The 18,414-nt window shown below is 40.6% G+C and overlaps 1 protein-coding gene across 16 annotated transcripts in view; it reads right to left on the bottom strand.

Moving 5' to 3' along the window:
• RBFOX1 (RNA binding fox-1 homolog 1) overlaps positions 1-15,836 on the bottom strand; it is a 2,479,215-nt gene extending 2,463,379 nt beyond the window's left edge. For all 16 annotated transcript variants that reach the window (XR_015729837.1, XR_015729838.1, XM_087878443.1 and 13 more), the window contains exon 1: positions 15,410-15,836. Coding sequence is in view for 14 of the 16 variants with exons in the window: in XM_087878443.1 (XP_087734569.1) it covers positions 15,410-15,637 (228 nt within the window). In the remaining 2 variants the exon portion in view is untranslated. The remainder of the gene's footprint in view (positions 1-15,409) is intronic.
• Between the last annotated feature and the right edge of the window lie 2,578 nt (positions 15,837-18,414).

Genomic DNA, 18,414 nt, shown 5'->3' on the forward strand with positions numbered 1-18,414 from the left:
GTTCTTTTTCCATCAACTATCTCGGAGTGGCAATCAGAGAGTGGTTTAAAAATACCTGTACCTACATACACACATAAAAAGAACACTCTGACCCAGCAGAGTTACTGGTATAGCGGATATAGGGTACATCTAAGCTACATCCCTAAAGAGGCTATTTAGATATAATTCATTCTAGCTGAAATGCAACTGGAAGAGATTGTGTTCTCTTTCATAAAGAGAACAGGCTGACCCAAACAGATTCGAAAACATGTTAAGAAACCGAACATTCAGTGGGGCTTCAACAGCAAAAGAGATGCCAATGAGTCATAGAATCCTACGGATGGAAGGAACCTTGGAGGTACAGGTTAACAGAGTTGGAAGGGTCCTTGTAAATCATCTCCATATATTTCCAGGTTGAATCTCTCCTTGATCAGTTTCCATCCATTATTCCTTGTCTGGCCTTCAGGGGCTTTGGAAAATAGCTGGACCCCCTCCTCTCTGTGGCAGCCCCTCAAATATTGGAAGACTGCTATCCTGTCTCCCCTGGTCCTTCTCTTCACTAGACTAGCCATGCCCAGTTCCTGCAACCGTTCATCGTATGTTTTAGACTCCAGTCCCCTAATCATCTTGGTTGCTCTTCTCTGCACTCTTTCTAGAGTCTCAACATCTTTTTTGTAGTGTGGTGACCAAAAGTGGATGCAGTAGTCTAGGTGTGGTCTTACTAAAGCTTTACAGAGTGGTATCAGTACCTCACTTGATCTTGATTGTATCCCTCTGTTAATGCAATTTAGGATTGTGTTGGCTTTTTTGGCTGCCACTGCACACTGTTGGTTCATATCAATCCCCTACTCAAGAAGGGGACCTATACCATCCCAGTCAAATGGTTCTCCAATCTATTCTTGAAAGCCTCCAATGATGCAGCAGCCACAACTCCAGGGACAAGCAACAAGTAGTCCTCGACTTACAAACAGTTCATTTACTGACCATTTGAAGTTACCGAAAAAAAGTGTTTTATGACCATTTTTTACACTTACGACCGTTGTAGCATCCCCGTGGTCACATGATTTACATTCAGATGCTTGACTCACATTTATGACGGTTGTAGTTGTCCCAGGTGATCCCCTCTTTGCGACCTTCCGACAAGCAAATTTAGTGGGAAACCAGATTTACTTAACAATGGCACTACTAATTTAACAACTGCAGTGATCCACTGAACAAAGGGGGAAAAGGTTGTAAAAAACGAGGCAAAACTCACTTAACAAATGTCTCACTTAGAAACCGAAATGTTGGGCTCAATTGTGGTCATAAATTGAGGACTACCTGTGTTCCATTGATTCGTCATTTGCATTGTCAGGAAATTCTTCCCTCATTTCCAGGTTGCACCTCTCTTTTATGATCTTCCACCTGTTACTTCTTGTCCTGCCTCCAGGTGTTATGGAGAGAAAACCTATGCCCTCTTCCCTTTGACAGCCCTTCAAATAGTGGAAGATGGCTATCATGTCATCCAGTGCTGAGTTCCAACCAGTTCGCACTTTGCGCGCGATCGGCTGCTGCATATATGAAAACCAGTCATAAATCACATTTTTGATGCCATTGTAACTTTAAATGGCCACTACATGAATGGTTGCAAGTCGAGAGCTACCTGTATACAGGTCCCATTATGGACTCCTATGGGTGGGCTAAACATATCCTTCTTATTTTTAGTGCTGTTGTGTATTTAGCAAAAGTATCTACAGTACCATCCAGAAAATCTAACAACGTGCCTGAATGTTAATAGAGACTAGTGCTCTGTCCAGGGTGCTGAACGTGCTTTTGGGCTTCACTGTTGAAGAAACGAAGTTTCCCAAGTTTTCCATTTGAAGGGCAAAAAGGTTGAAAGAGCTAAGTTATCTTTTTTTTTTCCCCAAGAAAGTTAAATAGCCTCTCAATATATTTTTTTTAGCCCCCTTGTTTGGCAGTTGCGAGAAATGTAAAATAGGACAGCAAGAATGATTAAGCAGTGGAGCAGGTTCCCAAGGGAAGTAGAGAAAGCCCCATTTCTTGGTATTTTTAACACTAGAGCAAAAGAGGAGAAAATGTACTTGTTACAAACAAGCCCAGAATTGGCAGGAAATCAATTGGCCCTTCGAACAGGGTCTTTTTCAGCATAACTTTCTCAGCATAACAGTCAAAAAGTGCACAAGTGTTGCACAACTTCTTAAACTGGAAACGAATTTCTCATGCCCCCCAAAATAAATAAAGCAATTCTATAAAGTTTTTCTATTTCTTTTTAAGTTTAAGATGAGGCCCATCTCTTTCCAAGAGGCATAAAGTAAAATAGACAAATCACATCCCGTTGACCATAGTGGTTGTAACTTCTGGAGATCTCTTAGCATTATTAACATTTAGAAGTCATCTACTGAGATCCCGTTACATAGGTTTTTTTTCTACTATATAACAGAGTTGCTTTAAGTCTTAGAATATGCTTAGAGGATTCAACAAACAATCTTTACATACTATTCCTCCAAAACTTCAAGAGTATTTATTAAAATCATTGGCCCAGTATATTATATATAATTTTATATATAATAAAATTTCTAACACACAATAAAATCACGAGAAGAAAGTGAGGACCATAGGAAGTGAAATAGTAATTGCAATAACACTTAGACTTTTATACCACTTTACAGTGCTCTTCAGCCTTTCTAAGTGGTTTACAGAGTCAGCCTATTGCCCCCAATAATCTGGGTCCTCATTTTACCAACCTCGGAAGGGTAACCTTGAACCCAATCAGGATTAAATTCCAGATATTTTAACCACTTCTCCACCAGGGCTCTGAAAGTTTATCATGACTTGAACTACTGATCTCATCTTTCTTCTTTGCATACCAGCCTTTATAGTTGCAATCTCATTTCAACCCTTCATTTCAGAGCCTGAACTAGGATTATTCCCAAGAATTACTCATAGTAAATTTGTAAAGGAATGTAGAGTTGACATGGGCATAAAGAATGAACAAACTGTTAAGGAGGGATTGCAAAAAAGATGGAAGCACAAGAAGGAAAATCAAAGTAATCTCATCTAAATTTTGTTTAGCAATAGAAAAAACAACCAGATAGATGAGCCTTGTGCATGCTTAAAATAAATGTTAGTCCTTCAAACAAGCCAGGTTAAGAAACAGAGAGAAGGTGGCATTTACCACCAGCAAGACTGGCAAAAATGTTCAGTAATCTGTCTGCCAAATGCTGGAAATGCAATCAGACCCCAGGTACTTACTATCATATGTAGTGGACACGTATCAAAGCAAGAAAATATTGGGAGAAAATACATAGCTGGCTGGGAAAGATAACTAAACAAAATATAGATCCAAAACCAGAAATATATTTGTTGGGCATAATACTGGAGGGTTTTGATAAAGGGACCACGTATTTAGTTTTACATATATTGACAGCAGCAAGGATTATATTTGCTAAATACTGGAAAAATGAGAACACCCCATCAGATGAGGAAGTAATTTGAAAAATTGTAGACTGCTGAAATGGACAGACTAACTTTAAAAATAAAAGATAAAGATGACACAGAATATTATTGGATATGGAATAGATTTTATGAGTAGTTAGAGACAAGAGGTAGAAATTAGATGAAGAAAGACTACAAATGTTTGTATTAACACTAGAGATGGTTTATAACTACAATCATCATAATTAACAAAAATGCAAATAAGCCAATACAAAAAGAAACTTAGTTAACATTATTTGGTTATATTATTACTATTATTCTAAGTGCATGTGTTATTATATTATTATTACTGTTATTAGTTCATGTATTAATATTTATTACTATTTTCTATTTGGCCTTTTTTTTCTTTCTTGTTTGTTTAGTTTAGTTGTAAATGACAATACACTGTATTCAAAAATGTTTATGAATAAAATTATAAAAAGAAAAGGAAAAGAAAAGAAATAGACACAATAGAGATTCCAGAAATATTCTCTGTTCTGGTGAGGTAGAATTACAGAATTTTGAAGTCTATTTCACTAAATGTTTCTTCCATTGCCCTTCCGAATTCTCCTAGAATTTTCAGATCTACTCACATTTATTTATTTATTTATTCATTCATTCATTCATTCATTCATTCATTCATTCATTCATTTATTTATTTATTTATTTATTTATTTATTTATTTATTTATTTTTATATGCCGCCCTTCTCCGGAGACTCAGGGCGGCTTACAATGCGTTAAGCAATAGCCTTAATACTTTTGTATATTTATACAAAGTCAGCTTATTGCCCCCACAAACCGGGTCCTCATTTTACCCACCTTAGAAAAGATGGAAGGCTGAGTCGACCTTGAGCCTGGTGAGAATTGAACTCGTAGTAATTGCAGGCAGCTGGATGTTAAATGCTGCCTTAGTAGGAGGCATTAGCCTCCTATGCCATTCAGGCTCCACATAATGCTTGTTTGCCTTTGACCCATACTTAGGGGGAAAAAAATACCCAAGAAATATCATTGGCCCATTTAAGCTAATGCACCATTAAAATGCATGACATTGCCAGACAGTCAGGCAAAACTTTCTCAATTGTGGTTCATAAACAGAATTGTCTTCCAAGGTAGAGATGGGTGACCTATCTATTTTGGTCTTCAGATGAGTTATGATGTATGTGTTTTGAACTGCTTTTAATTGAGATGTATCTGTTAATGCGGCGTTTGGTTATTTCCAATGGCTTTCACACTGGAAATTTAGGGGTTTAAAATGTTGTGCTTCGTTGAAATGGTGATTGCGCTTGAAGTTTATTTTCAGCACCACAAAGGGATCACCAAAAACTGCCTAAATTGCTTTAATGTGAAATAAAAAAGATTGTTTAAAACGGGCCGATATAAATCCAGTTTTCGAAAACAAAGCTGGTAACAACAAAGCTGAGCTCCCTGAACACAACAAACCCTCTGTAGTTAAATTTATGATTCCTTTATTAGGAGCGCCGGCAGCCCCAGCAAAAAGTTTCTCTCTCATTGTAAGTTAACAAGTCTGTCCGGCAGGGAGATGAATAGTTGTCTGCCACACCTATTCATCTCCGCCTCCTGCCTTTTATCCCCAGAGCTAGGGTGGGGCTTCATTAGCAGCAGTGGCTCTTCCATCCCAAGGATCGGCCCATAGATTTCCACTGCTCTCCTCTCCCCTGCCTTCTGCACATCTGCACGTCAGGCACTGGACCCAGCTGTTCCTCCTCATCCTCATCAGCCACCTCCAGACCTGGAGGCTGATGACTCTCCATCTGAGGGCTGATGGATGGCCCAGGCTCTGCCTCTGTCTCTAATAGCTCCATTCTCTCTTCCCCCTTGGAGCTTTCAGGTTGCCTTGATGCTGACCAATATCATGTCATAGCATGATCAATGTATGGCCTGTAAACCCTTAAATATCAACATTACCCATTCGATGGACAATTCTGAAAGGCCACTGATATGCTATTCTACTCTTGATTATCAAATGCTTTCTCATGACTTTCAGCTAAAATCTACCTTGCCTGTAACACTGGCCATGTGACAGAGTTCTACCTTTATGGAGCAATGAAATATTGTCTTCTTTTGTGCAACAAACCTCCAATTATTTGAAGAGATGTAATGGAAGAATTTCAGACTTTGGATCTAATTTTTTAAATCTTTTAATGACCCCGTAATCCCTTGCATCAAGGTGGCGTCGGGGCAACTGAATGGAGCTGAGTATTTACTGGCTGGATGCCTTCCTGTCGCCAATGTGGAGCTTTATTCAGCAGATATATTCTCAGAGAGAAATATCTGCCTCTACCTAGGTTCGACCTCACAGCCTCCTGATTGTGAGGTGAGAGCTCCACCTCTAGACCACCGCACCATTCTGACATTGAATCTAATGATATTAGGTTTTTCCTTTCTTGAGAAGTTAACCCACTTAGTTTCCTAATGTGTTAAGCCTATTGCTTTGAAAGGCTAACTCATTTGAGTGAAATCTCAGCCTTGTGCTATAAAATTGTACCCTGATGATCTATCTGAAGGACAACCAGTCTCACCTCCACCATCAACATCTTCATCACATATCCAGTTCCTTCAATCTTTACCAACCAAATTGGTTTCATTACTATGCTGAACACAAATTATGGAAGAAAGATTGAATTCTATGCTACTAACAATAAGGAAGGCTGGGCGCCAAAGAATTGAGGCCTTTGAACTCTGGTGCTGGAGAAGACTCCTGCGAGGCCCTTGGACTGCAAGGTGATCAAACTGGTCTGTCCTACTAAAGGAAATCAACCCTGACTGCTCTTTAGAAGGCCAGATCCTGAAGAGGAAACTCAAATACTTTGGCCACCTAATGAGAAGGAAGGACTCCCTGGAGAAGAGCCTAATGCTGGGAACGATGGAGGGCAAAAGAAGAAGGGGACGGCAGAGAATGAGGTGGCTGGATGGAGTCACTGAAGCAGTCGGCATGAGTTTAAATGGACTCCGGGGGATGGTAGAGGACAGGAAAGCCTGGAGGAACGTTGTCCATGGGGTTGTGATGGGTCGGACACGACTTTGCAACTAACAACAAAAAACAATAAGACTGGAGCCATGTTGCAGCTGTAATTGAGATTAGAATATTGCATTGGAAGAAGGCTGCAGAACAATTTCAGTAGTTTTAAACAGCATCCATCAGTTCCCAAGAAGAGCTGCTGATTCAGAAAACCTAGCAAAATAAATGTTTTTTTTAAAAGCATTCATATAGGGTAGGATGTCCTTTACTAACACACCAAAGAAAGATACCTTTTTTAAAAAAAGAAAAAAATCATGATAAACTATTAAACTATTTTTTTCTACAGTGTAACCACTGATTGCCTCAATTGATGCTCATTCCAAAAATGAGACCGAGAACAAATACATTGAAGTGATGCTATTGCAATGTTTCCCATGTTCCATTCACCCTTACAAAATGGAGTCTCTAAAATTTCTGATTATGGAAAAGGTGGCAAAGGAAGGAGCTGAATTTATCCAAAACAGAGTCTTGACTCTTTATGCAAGTTCAGGATTCAAAGTCTGACAAAAAGTAACAGATGACTGGATGATATCAGCTTGCTCCTCCAAGAAACTGTCACTTGCCTGAGAGATAAAGCTTGGATGTGACTCACAAATAGGTTAACCTTGTTGAAGATAATTTCCTAAAGTTCTAACTTCTTTCCTAACTCTTTTCTTCATCCTTAGCATATTGCTAAGAGGAAGGGTTTATAGCAGTGGAATTTAGCACTTGGACTTATATACTGATCCATACTGTTTTACAGCCCTCTCTAAGTAGTTTACAGAGTCAGCCTCTTGCCCCCAACAATCTGAGTCTTCATTTTACCCACCTGGGAAGGATGGAAGGCTGAGTCAACCTTGAGCCTGTCAGAATCGAACTGCTGGCAACTGGCAGAGTTAGTCTGCAATACTGCCTTCTAACCACTGCGCCACCACAGCTCTTATAACTTATATAATGCCCAGCTGGCCAAGTTGTTGATTGGGTATTATAAGCATTACAGCCCAAAACTTCTGGAGAGTACTGTCTTCTTTGCATCCTCATGACTCTCTTGGGATTTTATCAGTGCTACCCCAAAATGGGGTATGATGGATCAGTGGTGAAAGATGCTGAGCTTGTCAACTGGAAAGCTGACGTCCGGAGTTCAAGACCCAAGCACCGCATGATGGGGTGAGCTCCCATTTCTTTGCCCAGTTCTTGGCCAACCTAGCAGTTTGAAAGCATGCAAATGTGAGTAGATAAATAGGTACCACTTCGGTGGGAAGGTAACAGCATTCTGTGCACCTTGGAGTATAGTCATGCTGGCCACCATAAACATGGAAATATTTTTGGACAATGCTTGGCCAAGAAACAGAGGTGAGTACCGCCCCCTAGAGTCAGACTCAATAAAGGGGGAACTTTTACCTTTGCCTGAACATGAGACCAATTTCAGAATCCAACAGGAACATCAGGAGCATAATGAAATCTCAAGAAAGGATTCACACCTCTGTCCACTTTTGCAGTTTCATTTTGCCACTGCAGAATTACCCACCGTCCAATTGGTCTAGATATATTTCCAGAGTTTGGACTTTAGCCAGAGAAGATGCTAGTTTTTTATCTCCTTGCATCCCATCCTCCAAGGATATTCGAAAGAGGCTTCTGCATTTGCAAGAGTGTGAATCCAACTGTTTTTGTGAGCAAGCTGTTTGCCCTGGAGTTCCCTTGTTGTGTACAGATCATTTGATTTTTGAAAAGAGTCTTGAAATCAAGAGAAGGAAATGAATACACACACACACACACACACACACACACACACACACACACAAAAGGAAGATCTCTTCTCTAAGGAGATCCTTCTGAGTGACACTCGATCTGATATCGACAATGCTAGAGCTGGGATTTTATTTTTCAAGTATTTCTATCTCATTGCTCTCCGCGGAATCAAGGTGGCTTATATTTTACAAACCGCAATCAAACAGCAAAATATTATAATGCAGTCCCGGAAAGGCTGAGGTTCAACCCATCACTGATTGCAATATCCAATAGCAGTGTTATTACTGCTTTTAAAAAAAGAAAAAAACATCCAGCAATTCAACCCATGCCTTTCTTTTTCTTAAGCTTTCACTTTAGCTTTTTCTCACACAGCAATTGCAGCCTTCTTCCATACGTGCTGGACAACATAATCCCAGTCATTAATGTGGCGCAGGATGAAGTGGGTTGCAGCCCCACAAGTAGGAAAGGAAAGCTGTAATTGCCCTGCTGATGTTCAAAGGATGCCCTGGCCCAAAGAGCAAAAAGGAACTTGTGTTTTGCCCCACAGCCTTTCCAATATTTCCCACCGAGGATCTTCTCGTCAAGATCTCCCAAATATCTTATTTTAGCCAGCAGTGTGGTACGGATGCAGAAAAAAGAGCTGTTATTACCGACAGCTAATAATGACAAAGTAAGGATAGGGCCAGCAAGAGGGAAGACAGGGCAACTATTTTTGGCAGAAATATGACCCAACGTAATGTGCCCATCTCTTTATACTGGCTCAGTTTATAAATATGATTCATTCAAGTTTCAGTTTCATCTTAAGGTACTATGTGAATCTGGACATTGATACCCTGTTTCCCCCAAAATAAGACATCCCTTGATAATAAGCCCAGTCGGACTTTTGAGCACATGGAAATAAGGCCAAGTGCTTATTTCAGGGTTCAAAAAAATATAAGACAGGGTCTTATTTTCAGGAAACCATGGTACATTGACCAGGAGTGATGGCTTAACATGCTGTGGGAACCAGGGTTTGAAAACTGGCTTTGTTTATTGTACAAAACATAGCTTGATTAATCATGGTTTGCTAATAAAATCAAATTTCCACAATACCCAAAAATAAAAAGCAAAACAAAATTGCATCACGGTTTTGCATGGGTTTGTGGTTTGCAAACAATGGTTTGTGGTTTTAGTATGTTGTCCCAAAGGTGCTTTTTCAGGAGGCAACTGGACTTTCTTGTTTTTTCTTTGAAGACGTTTCGAGTTGCCTCCTGAAAAAGCACCTTTGGGACAACCATGACCTGGATGACCGAGAAACTCCACAGGCGTTTAGCTATACAATTTGGAATGAACACCCTTTGAGTGGTGTGGGAGTAGGAAGAGATTTCCAGACAAAAACTGCAGACTAAAAGAACCAATTGCCTGGTGGCGCAGTGGACTAAGTGCTGTTAAAGTTTAGCACTTAAGTTGCCAGCTGCCTGCAATTATTGCAAGTTCAAATCTCACCAGGCTCAAGGTTGACTCAGCCTTCCATCCTTTCGAGGTAGGTAAAATGAGGACCCAGATTGTGGGGGCAATAAGATGACTTTGTATAAAAAAGAACACTGCTTAGGGGGGACTGAAAGCCCTACTAAGCAGGTATATACAAAAGTATGAAGGCTATTGCTTAATGCATTGTAAGCCACCCTGAGTCTCCGGAGAAGGGCGGCATATAAATCGAACCAATAAATAAATAAATAAATAAATTGCACTACTCAGGTAACCCTGAGGACACAGATAAACCTCCAAGTGCTTCAACAACCCTTTAAAAGGATGCAAATGGCCAGCTGTCTGGTCATTATAAATATAAATATAAGTCCTTCCATTCCCCACTATCCCATCAGAGCTGAAGAAGCTTCTTGGATGAAAAGCAAAACATCTTACTCAAACCCACACTGATAATGAGCCATGACCAAGGACCAGAAGCCAGACCACAGCTGCATCATTAGCCACTTTAAACCCCTCCAATCCATACATGAAGCAGACTGACACCCACCATGAAGAGCTCGCACGGCCACAAACACGAAGCCAAACAACAACAACGCAGCTCACCAGCTCAAATCCCCCTGCAACTCAGACTAAGCTGAGCACAACCAAGCCCCCACCCAAACAGAACACACCCCCAGCCAATCAGAGCACAGCCAAGCCCCTAACCAATCAGAACACACCTCCACCCAATCAGAACACAGCCAAGTTCCTACCCAATCAGCTCACACCCCCACTAGCAGTTAAAAGGAAGAGACAGCTGCAATCTCACATTGCTCCTGGAAGCACAAAGCCGAGAACACCAGCCTGAAGATGACGAATGAGACTTCGTCGAAACGTCGCCAAGACACTTCCAATTTTACGTGGGAGAAGACCCGAATAACCAAAGACCTACATACAAACACCCGCGAAAACCTGAGAAAACAAATACATATACATATACATATACATATACATATACATATACATATACATATACATATACATATACATATACATATACATATACATATACATATACATATACATATACATATATATATATATATATATATATATATATATATATATATATATATGCATATTCTTTCTAGCCAGGTTTTACCTACGTAAACTTAGTTGTTCTACAGCCCTAGGTTCTGTGAAATCTCATTCACAAGTTTCTGGGCCTTTTTTCTGCTGACAAACTGCAACTCTGTGTTGCTCTCTGGGAGACTCAGATAGCTATTTCTGCCTCTTAAGGCGTCTTCGGTGAGCCACACCCACTTCTCAGATATCCTCCCTGTAAAGGTATAATGTATCTTTTTTCCTTTTTCGTAGGCTTTTATGTGCATATTCTTTCTAGCCAGGTTTTACCTACGTAAACTTAGTTGTTCTAAGTTTGAGAGCAACACAGAGTTGCAGTTTGTCAGCAGAAAAAAGGCCCAGAAACTTGTGAATGAGATTTCACAGAACCAGGGCTGTAGAACAACTAAGTTTACGTAGGTAAAACCTGGCTAGAAAGAATATGCACATAAAAGCCTACGAAAAAGGAAAATAAATAAATAAATAAATAAATAAATAAATAAATAAATAAATAAATATATATATATATATATATATATATATATATATACATACATATACACATGATTATAATGATTATGATGATGTTTATATGTTAACATTTTGGACATCTAGAAAACATACTGTTCAAATAGAAATGTGATATAAAACAATAAAAAATAAAGAAAGAAAGAAAGAAAGAAAGAAAGAAAGAAAGAAAGAAAGAAAGAAAGATAGAAAGAAAGATAGATAGATAGATAGATAGATAAAGGAAGAAAGGAAGGAAAATACAAAGGAAGAAAGAAAAAGAAACGAAGGAAGAGGAAGGAAAGACGAAAAAGAAAGAAAGAAGAAAGAAAGTGATAAAGGAAAGAAGGAAGGAAGAAGAAAAGAAAGAGGAAGAAAGATGAAGGAAGGAAGGAAGGAAAAGAGAAAGGAAGAAAGAGGAAGGAAGGAAGAAAGGAAGGAAGAGGAAGGAAGGAAGAAAACGAAAGAAAGAAAGAAAGAAAGAAAGAAAGAAAGAAAGAAAGAAAGAAAGAAAGAAAGAAAGAAAGAAAATGGATGGATCACCGAAAAGAAATTAACCCAGAGTTCTCACTCAAGACACAAATGACCAGGCTCAAATTTCCCTACTTGGGACTCATTATGTGAACTTGGGACAAATTATGGGAAGATCCAACTCTCTGGAGAAAGCTCTGATGCTGAGAAAGGTAGAAGGAAAGAGAAAAAAGGATGAGCGGCACTAAGGTGGATGACTTTAATTACAGTGTCGATGAGTGCCCAATGGGAGACATGAAAGAACACATAGTTCATTTTTGGAGAAATTCTGTCTTATGTGGTTCGTAGGAACCCAAAACAACTTGATAGTATATAATCAGATGATCAATGCATTGCAAAAAGTATTTCCTCTTCCCCCCCTCCCAAAAAAAGCAGAATTTTATTACATTTTGACATCTCAATCTTTGTATATAGTTGAAAGGGTACAATTAATTAATTTAGGAAGAATTATTGTAACGTCACGCGGAGAAGGCCCTGGATCAATGCATTCTGCCATCAGCAGCCCTTATGGGATGGCCAACCAGAAGATCTGAGGCCTCCCTTCTTTCAGTTGGATTGGTTTTGGCTTTCCTTCCAAATGGAAGACCATCTTCTGGAAAGGAGGCAGGTGGCCACCATAATTCTTGGGTGTCAATCTTTTTTTGGACGGGGAGGGCAAGGAAGAAGGTGAAGTTACAGCTGGGTTTTTCAAAAATAGCCATTCAAATGTATGCCATGTTTTTAGCACAGAGGTTTGGTGAGATAAGATCAACTTGGCTTGTTTATCCAACTTGCATATAAACAAATATTAGGAAACCATCAGAACGCTCCTCTTTCAGTGGAAATCCAATCTTGCAAGATTGGACCAATAAATGAATAAATAGATAAACAAATCTATCTGTAATCAACAGCTTCATTCTGGGTGGCTTTAATCTATTTCCAAACTCTTCAAACTCTTTCCAAAATTACAATGGGGGAGGAGGGGAGGAAGCAGAAGCAGGAGGAGGAAGAGGAGGAGGAGGAGGAGGAGGAGAAGAAGAAGCAGAAGCAGAAGCAGGAGGAGGAGAAGCAGAAGCAGAAGCAGAAGGAGGAGGAAGAGGAAGAGGAGCAGGAGGAGGAAGAGGAGGAGGAGGAGAAGCAGAAGCAGAAGCAGAAGCAGAAGCAGAAGCAGAAGCAGAAGCAGAAGCAGAAGCAGGAGAAGCAAGAGAAGCAGGAGAAGGAGGAGGAGGATTGTGGGTTCCTTGGCAAAAAACACACTGGTTTGATAACATTAATCCGATGCAAAGTTGAACATACAACAATTAAAAGAAGGTGTGCTTGACAGGGTAGCCTGGTAGAGTGTTTACCTATAAAGTCACCAAGCGTCGGACATGACCAAATGGTTAAAAACAACCTCATTGTTAATTGGTTCCAGGGTGGTGCAATGAGGACCAAAAACAACGAGTAGCCAAAAAAAAAAAAAATCCCATAAGGAATCATGAAATGAGTCACAAAGCAGCCAATACAATGACGAGTACCGGGACAAAATTTTCATGTCAAAATGCATTGACATGAGAATTGCATGGAGCACCAAATTTGATGAATTTCAAAGCAGTTGAGTACCAAGGTACCGCTGTACTCAGCTTCAGAGCAATCAGCCCTTTTCCTGCACAAGGACAGGAGAAATAAGTGATAAAATTTAAAGATACGCATGGGGGGAGGGAGCCATAAGCCAACCCATTTAGGGTTCTGGGAATTCCAGTGCATTGGACTGGATGCATTGGCATTGGCTCAGCCCAGGAGCTGCCTGTCTCCAAGAAAATTCATATTTTGTCTTGGGACAAAATATCATTTCTCCCCTCCTAATATAAAAGTTGCCCATCTAAATATACTTAAAGTCAGAGTAGTACCGGCCAACTTTTTCCAACCAGGTAATGTCTAGATATAGAGAGACAAACTCTATTCCTGAATTCTCATGAATAGGCACACTAGATCTAGCATCTTCGGGGATAAAGTCCATACATCCTATCATTAGCCAAGTTGAGAAAGAAGACTACAGTGATTAGACCAGGATCAGGAAATCTTAGATTCAAGTCGTCCTCAGCCCTCTAGAAGTTCTCTAGATGTTTTTGAATTCATTCCTCAGACTGCCTCATGAAGCTGAGGACAAAAGTAGAAGAAACTCCATAGAAGTCACGTTGAGTTCCACAAGGCAAGGCGAGATATAAATGTTTACCCCAAAACCCACTTTCTCTGGAAAAAAGGGAACACGAAGCAACCTATAGCAGCCCAGAGAAACCTTCTCTAGCCATTCCTTTAAAAATTCATGGAAGGTTTTCTCTGGCCACACCAATGATATCACACATCCAACTTGACAGGTGAAGCATCTTACTTTCAAATCCTCAACAACGCTCCCCACAAGATTCCCTGCCCCCTGGTGATCATCAGTGCAGCATTCAATACGGAGAGTTTATTCAGAGAGTTTTTTGGACCGCACGCAAACCCTAAGTGCAAGGTTGGGAGAAGGATAAGGGGAGGCAGCAGTGTTACAACTGCTGCTTGGTGTTGTACGCTAAAAGTGGCGATGTGTTAAATACTAATTGCATTCTGTCAAGCAGACACACTCCATAGCATCCCCTTGCAGAATGAATGAAACCCCAAACCTTCTCTCCGGGCTTCCAAATTAACAGGTTTCCAAAACACGCATCAGCCACAGACTCCATAACTGGCAAGGCAGCTCTCATTACAGAGACGCATCGATAGGGATAAGGAGTGGAAGAATACCGTCCCCTTCCAAAGAAGACAGGGTGGCAAACTTTTGTTATCTACAGCCGGAGTTTAACTGAAACAGCTCTGATTTTCCCCTGCACGGAATCATCCTTGTGTTCACACACCTAGGTGGATGGGAAAACAACAGAGGCAGAAACATGAACAAAAAACAACAACAACAACCCAGCTGCAGTGCAAAAATAGGAGAAGATAAAGGGATTTAAAATTCTGACTCATGTTCGCTTTTCTTCCTCAGCATGTCCTGACATGCACCTAAGCCATTTCAAGAACCAAAATACTCCGGAGCTTAGCCGATTCAGTCGTAGAAATATCGATTTTCCCCCAAGCCAACGACACCACAATGACTTCCCCCCCACTCTTTTTTCAAAGTCATTTTTCGGGGGGGGGGAGTTCCCCCGATGAGACACGCACGCCGCTCTCCTTTCTGTCATGCTGCTGGATTCAAAATGCTTGAAATGAGTCAGAGGGCCTAGAGACAATGAATTATGAAGATACCCCTACCCAAACAGAGATATTTTTTTTCCTGCCTCATTCTAAAGCAGCCAAAGGAAGAGAATGGAGAAAAAACTCTTTGGGGTTTGTTTTTTGGTTTTTTTGCAAACAACACCTTCAGAAGTCCAAGCCACCACCTGCAAACTCTTCTACTACAAATGAGCAAAGCAGCTCCTCAATGTTTCACAGCTACGGACAACTGAGCTCAACACAGGTCCCTGTGTCTGCAAGACTTTATCAATTTCCCCCCAAACAAGTCCATTCAAAACAACACACAGGAGGGGAGGAAAATCCCCCTCCTGAAGGCTCTCTGTGCCCCAAACGAAAACATCTCTACTTACAGTTTGGCCTTCCCCATCGGTTTGAGTTCCAGATTCTTCTCTTCCCAGGTGTGGAGACTTCTCCCGGTCCTCTTCTGCTCCTTCCTTCTTCTTCAGATGTCCCTCTTCGTTGCCCAGCTTCAACCTCTTTCCCTCTGGTTGTGGATTGTCCAGCTCTTCTCTCCTCATTTTGCTGTCTTTGGGTCTTTGCTTTGCTGCATCCTCCAGGTTTCCAGAAGGAAAAGACATTTCCAAACAAACAAATGTTTGTCCACTTTGCTTTTTTTTCTTTCTTTCTTTCTTCCTTCCTTCCTTCTTTCCTCTTTGGCCTGGAGAAAAGCTGCCTTATTAGGGAAAGATTTGGGGGCGTCTGAGAGCAATCTTTTTCTCTCTCCCCCTGATCTGCTCCCGTCTTCTTTTTAAAAGATTTAGCTGATGTTTCAGTGCCTTTTGCAAAACCTCTGGTTCTACTTCCATTTCTTTAGCTCCCTCTGCTGCTAGCTGGAGCTATTCCATCAATCGCCATTTAGAACAAGGGCTCCTCCGTGTAAACTTTAATATCTCCCTAACAATAACCTTTTGTATATTGATCATGCCTCACAATTATTACTTGGATGAAATCCTCAGCTCCAGCGTTTCGAGGCTCCTTATACAATGGGGGACTGGGTTGTTTGGTCGTGTGTATATTTTTAATTATGGAATTAAACCCTTAAATATGATTTGGCAGTTAAGGACTATTGATTTCCGTCTCTCTTAGATGTGCCAAAACTGAGCCCTTGCCATTTTGTTTGTTCACCCAAGGCCTACGAGATTTAATATATTATTCATTGCAAGGAGGAAAAAATATTTAAGTTCCCCATTTCTGTCTCTCATTGAATTCCCCTGAAGTCCAGCTCTGCATTTCTACATGACCCATTGAGTCACGAATGGTGGTTTACAAAACTAACGGCTGAATTCCTACACCCTCAACTAACATTAGCTGCCAACCTCGCAGTTCTTCTGCCAACCTAGCAGTTCAAAAACACGTTAAAAAAATGCAAGTAGAAAAATAGGGACCACCTTTGGTGGGAAGTTAACAGCGTTCCGTGCACCTTTGGCGTTGAGTCATTCTGGCCACATGACCATAGAGACGTCTTCAGACAGCGCTGGCTCTTCAGCTTTGAAATGGAGATGAGCACCGCCCCCTAGAGTCAGGAACGACTAGCACATATGTGCGAGGGGAACCTATACCTTTACCTTAAGGTAGCAAGTTGTGAGAACCTGGCCTAAGAAAGTTTTTTTTTAAAAAAAAAAACCACTCAGGTGAACCTAAAGAAAACTCTCCTTGTATAATAGATATAAAAGGTCAGGCTCCTAAAAGCACCCATGAATAAATCATTTGTACAAAGTTTGAGCTGCAGAAACTGGACTGGAGTAGGCCATTACTGGAGGACAGGCAGGCATTTCCACAGCTGAAGCTCACCTCAGCAAACAAGAATGGGATGCCAAATGGAATTCTGGGAGATGGAGTCCACCCATCTTAAAAAACCCTCAAGCATTATAAAGCCAGGTGGAAAGGCATTGATTTCATAGGTCGATATCCTCCTTCTCTCTCTAAGAAGAAATAGCATTGATTTATTTACACAGTGGGGCTATCTTGACTCAACCAGCCTGGCCTCCAAGCTCATTTAAGGGCTTTGTTGGATAACCTAGACCAGGGATCTCCAACCTTGGCAACTTTAAGGCTTGTGGACTTCAACTCCCAGAAGGAAGGAAAGAAGGGAGGGAGGGAGGGAGGGAGGAAAAGAAAGAAAGAAAGAAAGAAAGAAAGAAAGAAAGAAAGAAAGAAAGAAAGAAAGGAGGGAGGGAGGGAGGGAGGGAGGGAGGAAGGAAAGAAGAAAGGAAGGAAGGAAGAAAAGAGAGAGAGAAAGAAAGAAAGAAAGAAAAAGAAAGAAAGAAAGAAAGAAAGAAAGAAAGAAAGAAAGAAAGAAAGAAAGAAAGAAAGAAAGATAGAAAGAAAGAAAGAGACGGAAGGAAGGAAACATTTTGGGGAGAGAAAAAGGGCAAATATCAGAATCAGGTTAAAAGACCTGCAAAAGTTGAAGACTAGACTAGACTAAAGATACATGACATTGAAATAAGTTATCCTTTCACATATATTATTCCCATTAATTATACAACACCCCTATATGATGGGCTGTGTTATTATGTTCATACGTACGATATGGTCAAATAGTCCTCGACCTATGACCATAATTGAGTCCAAAATTTATCACGTTAAGTGAAACAAAACATGGAGTTTTGCCCCTTTTTATGTCCTTTCTTGCCACAGTTGTTAAGTGTATCACAGCAGTTGTGAGGTTAGTAACATAGTTGTTAAGTAAATCTGGCTTCCCTTTGACTTTGCTTGTCAGAAGGTTACAAAAGAGGATCCATGACCCCAGGACACTGCGACCTTCGTAAATATTGCCAAGCGACTGAATGTTGATAACTTGACCATGGATATGCTGCAATGGTCATAAGTGTGAAAAATGGTCATAAATCACTTCTTTCAGTGTGGTTGTTAGCAATAGCAATAGCACTTAGAATTATATACCACTTTACGGTGTTTTACAACCCTCTCTAAGCAGATTACAGACTCAGTTTATTGCCCCCAAACAATCTGACTCCTCATTTTACCAACCTCGGAAGGATGGAAGTCTGAGTCAACCTGGAGCCTGTTGAGATTCAAACTGCCAAATTGCAGGCAGCCGGCAGTCAGCAGAAGTAGCTTGCAATACTGCACTCTAACCACTGTGCCACCGCAGTTCTGTTAACTTTGAAAGGTCACTAAATGGACTGTTGTAAGTAGCAAGCTATAGGAATAGCACTTAAGTCTTATATACCGCTTCACAGCCCTCTCTAAGCAGTTTACAGAGTCAGCCTCTTGCCCCCAACAATTTGGGTCCTCATTTTACCGACCTCAGAAGGATGGAAGGCTGAGTCAACCTTGAGCCGGTTAGGATTGAACTGCTGGCAGTGGGCAAAATTAGCCTGCAATACTGTAT

This window comes from Pantherophis guttatus, chromosome 14, assembly GCF_059756535.1.
Source record: "Pantherophis guttatus breed Tessera chromosome 14, ASM5975653v1, whole genome shotgun sequence".
Classification (NCBI taxonomy): Eukaryota; Metazoa; Chordata; class Lepidosauria; order Squamata; family Colubridae; genus Pantherophis; species Pantherophis guttatus.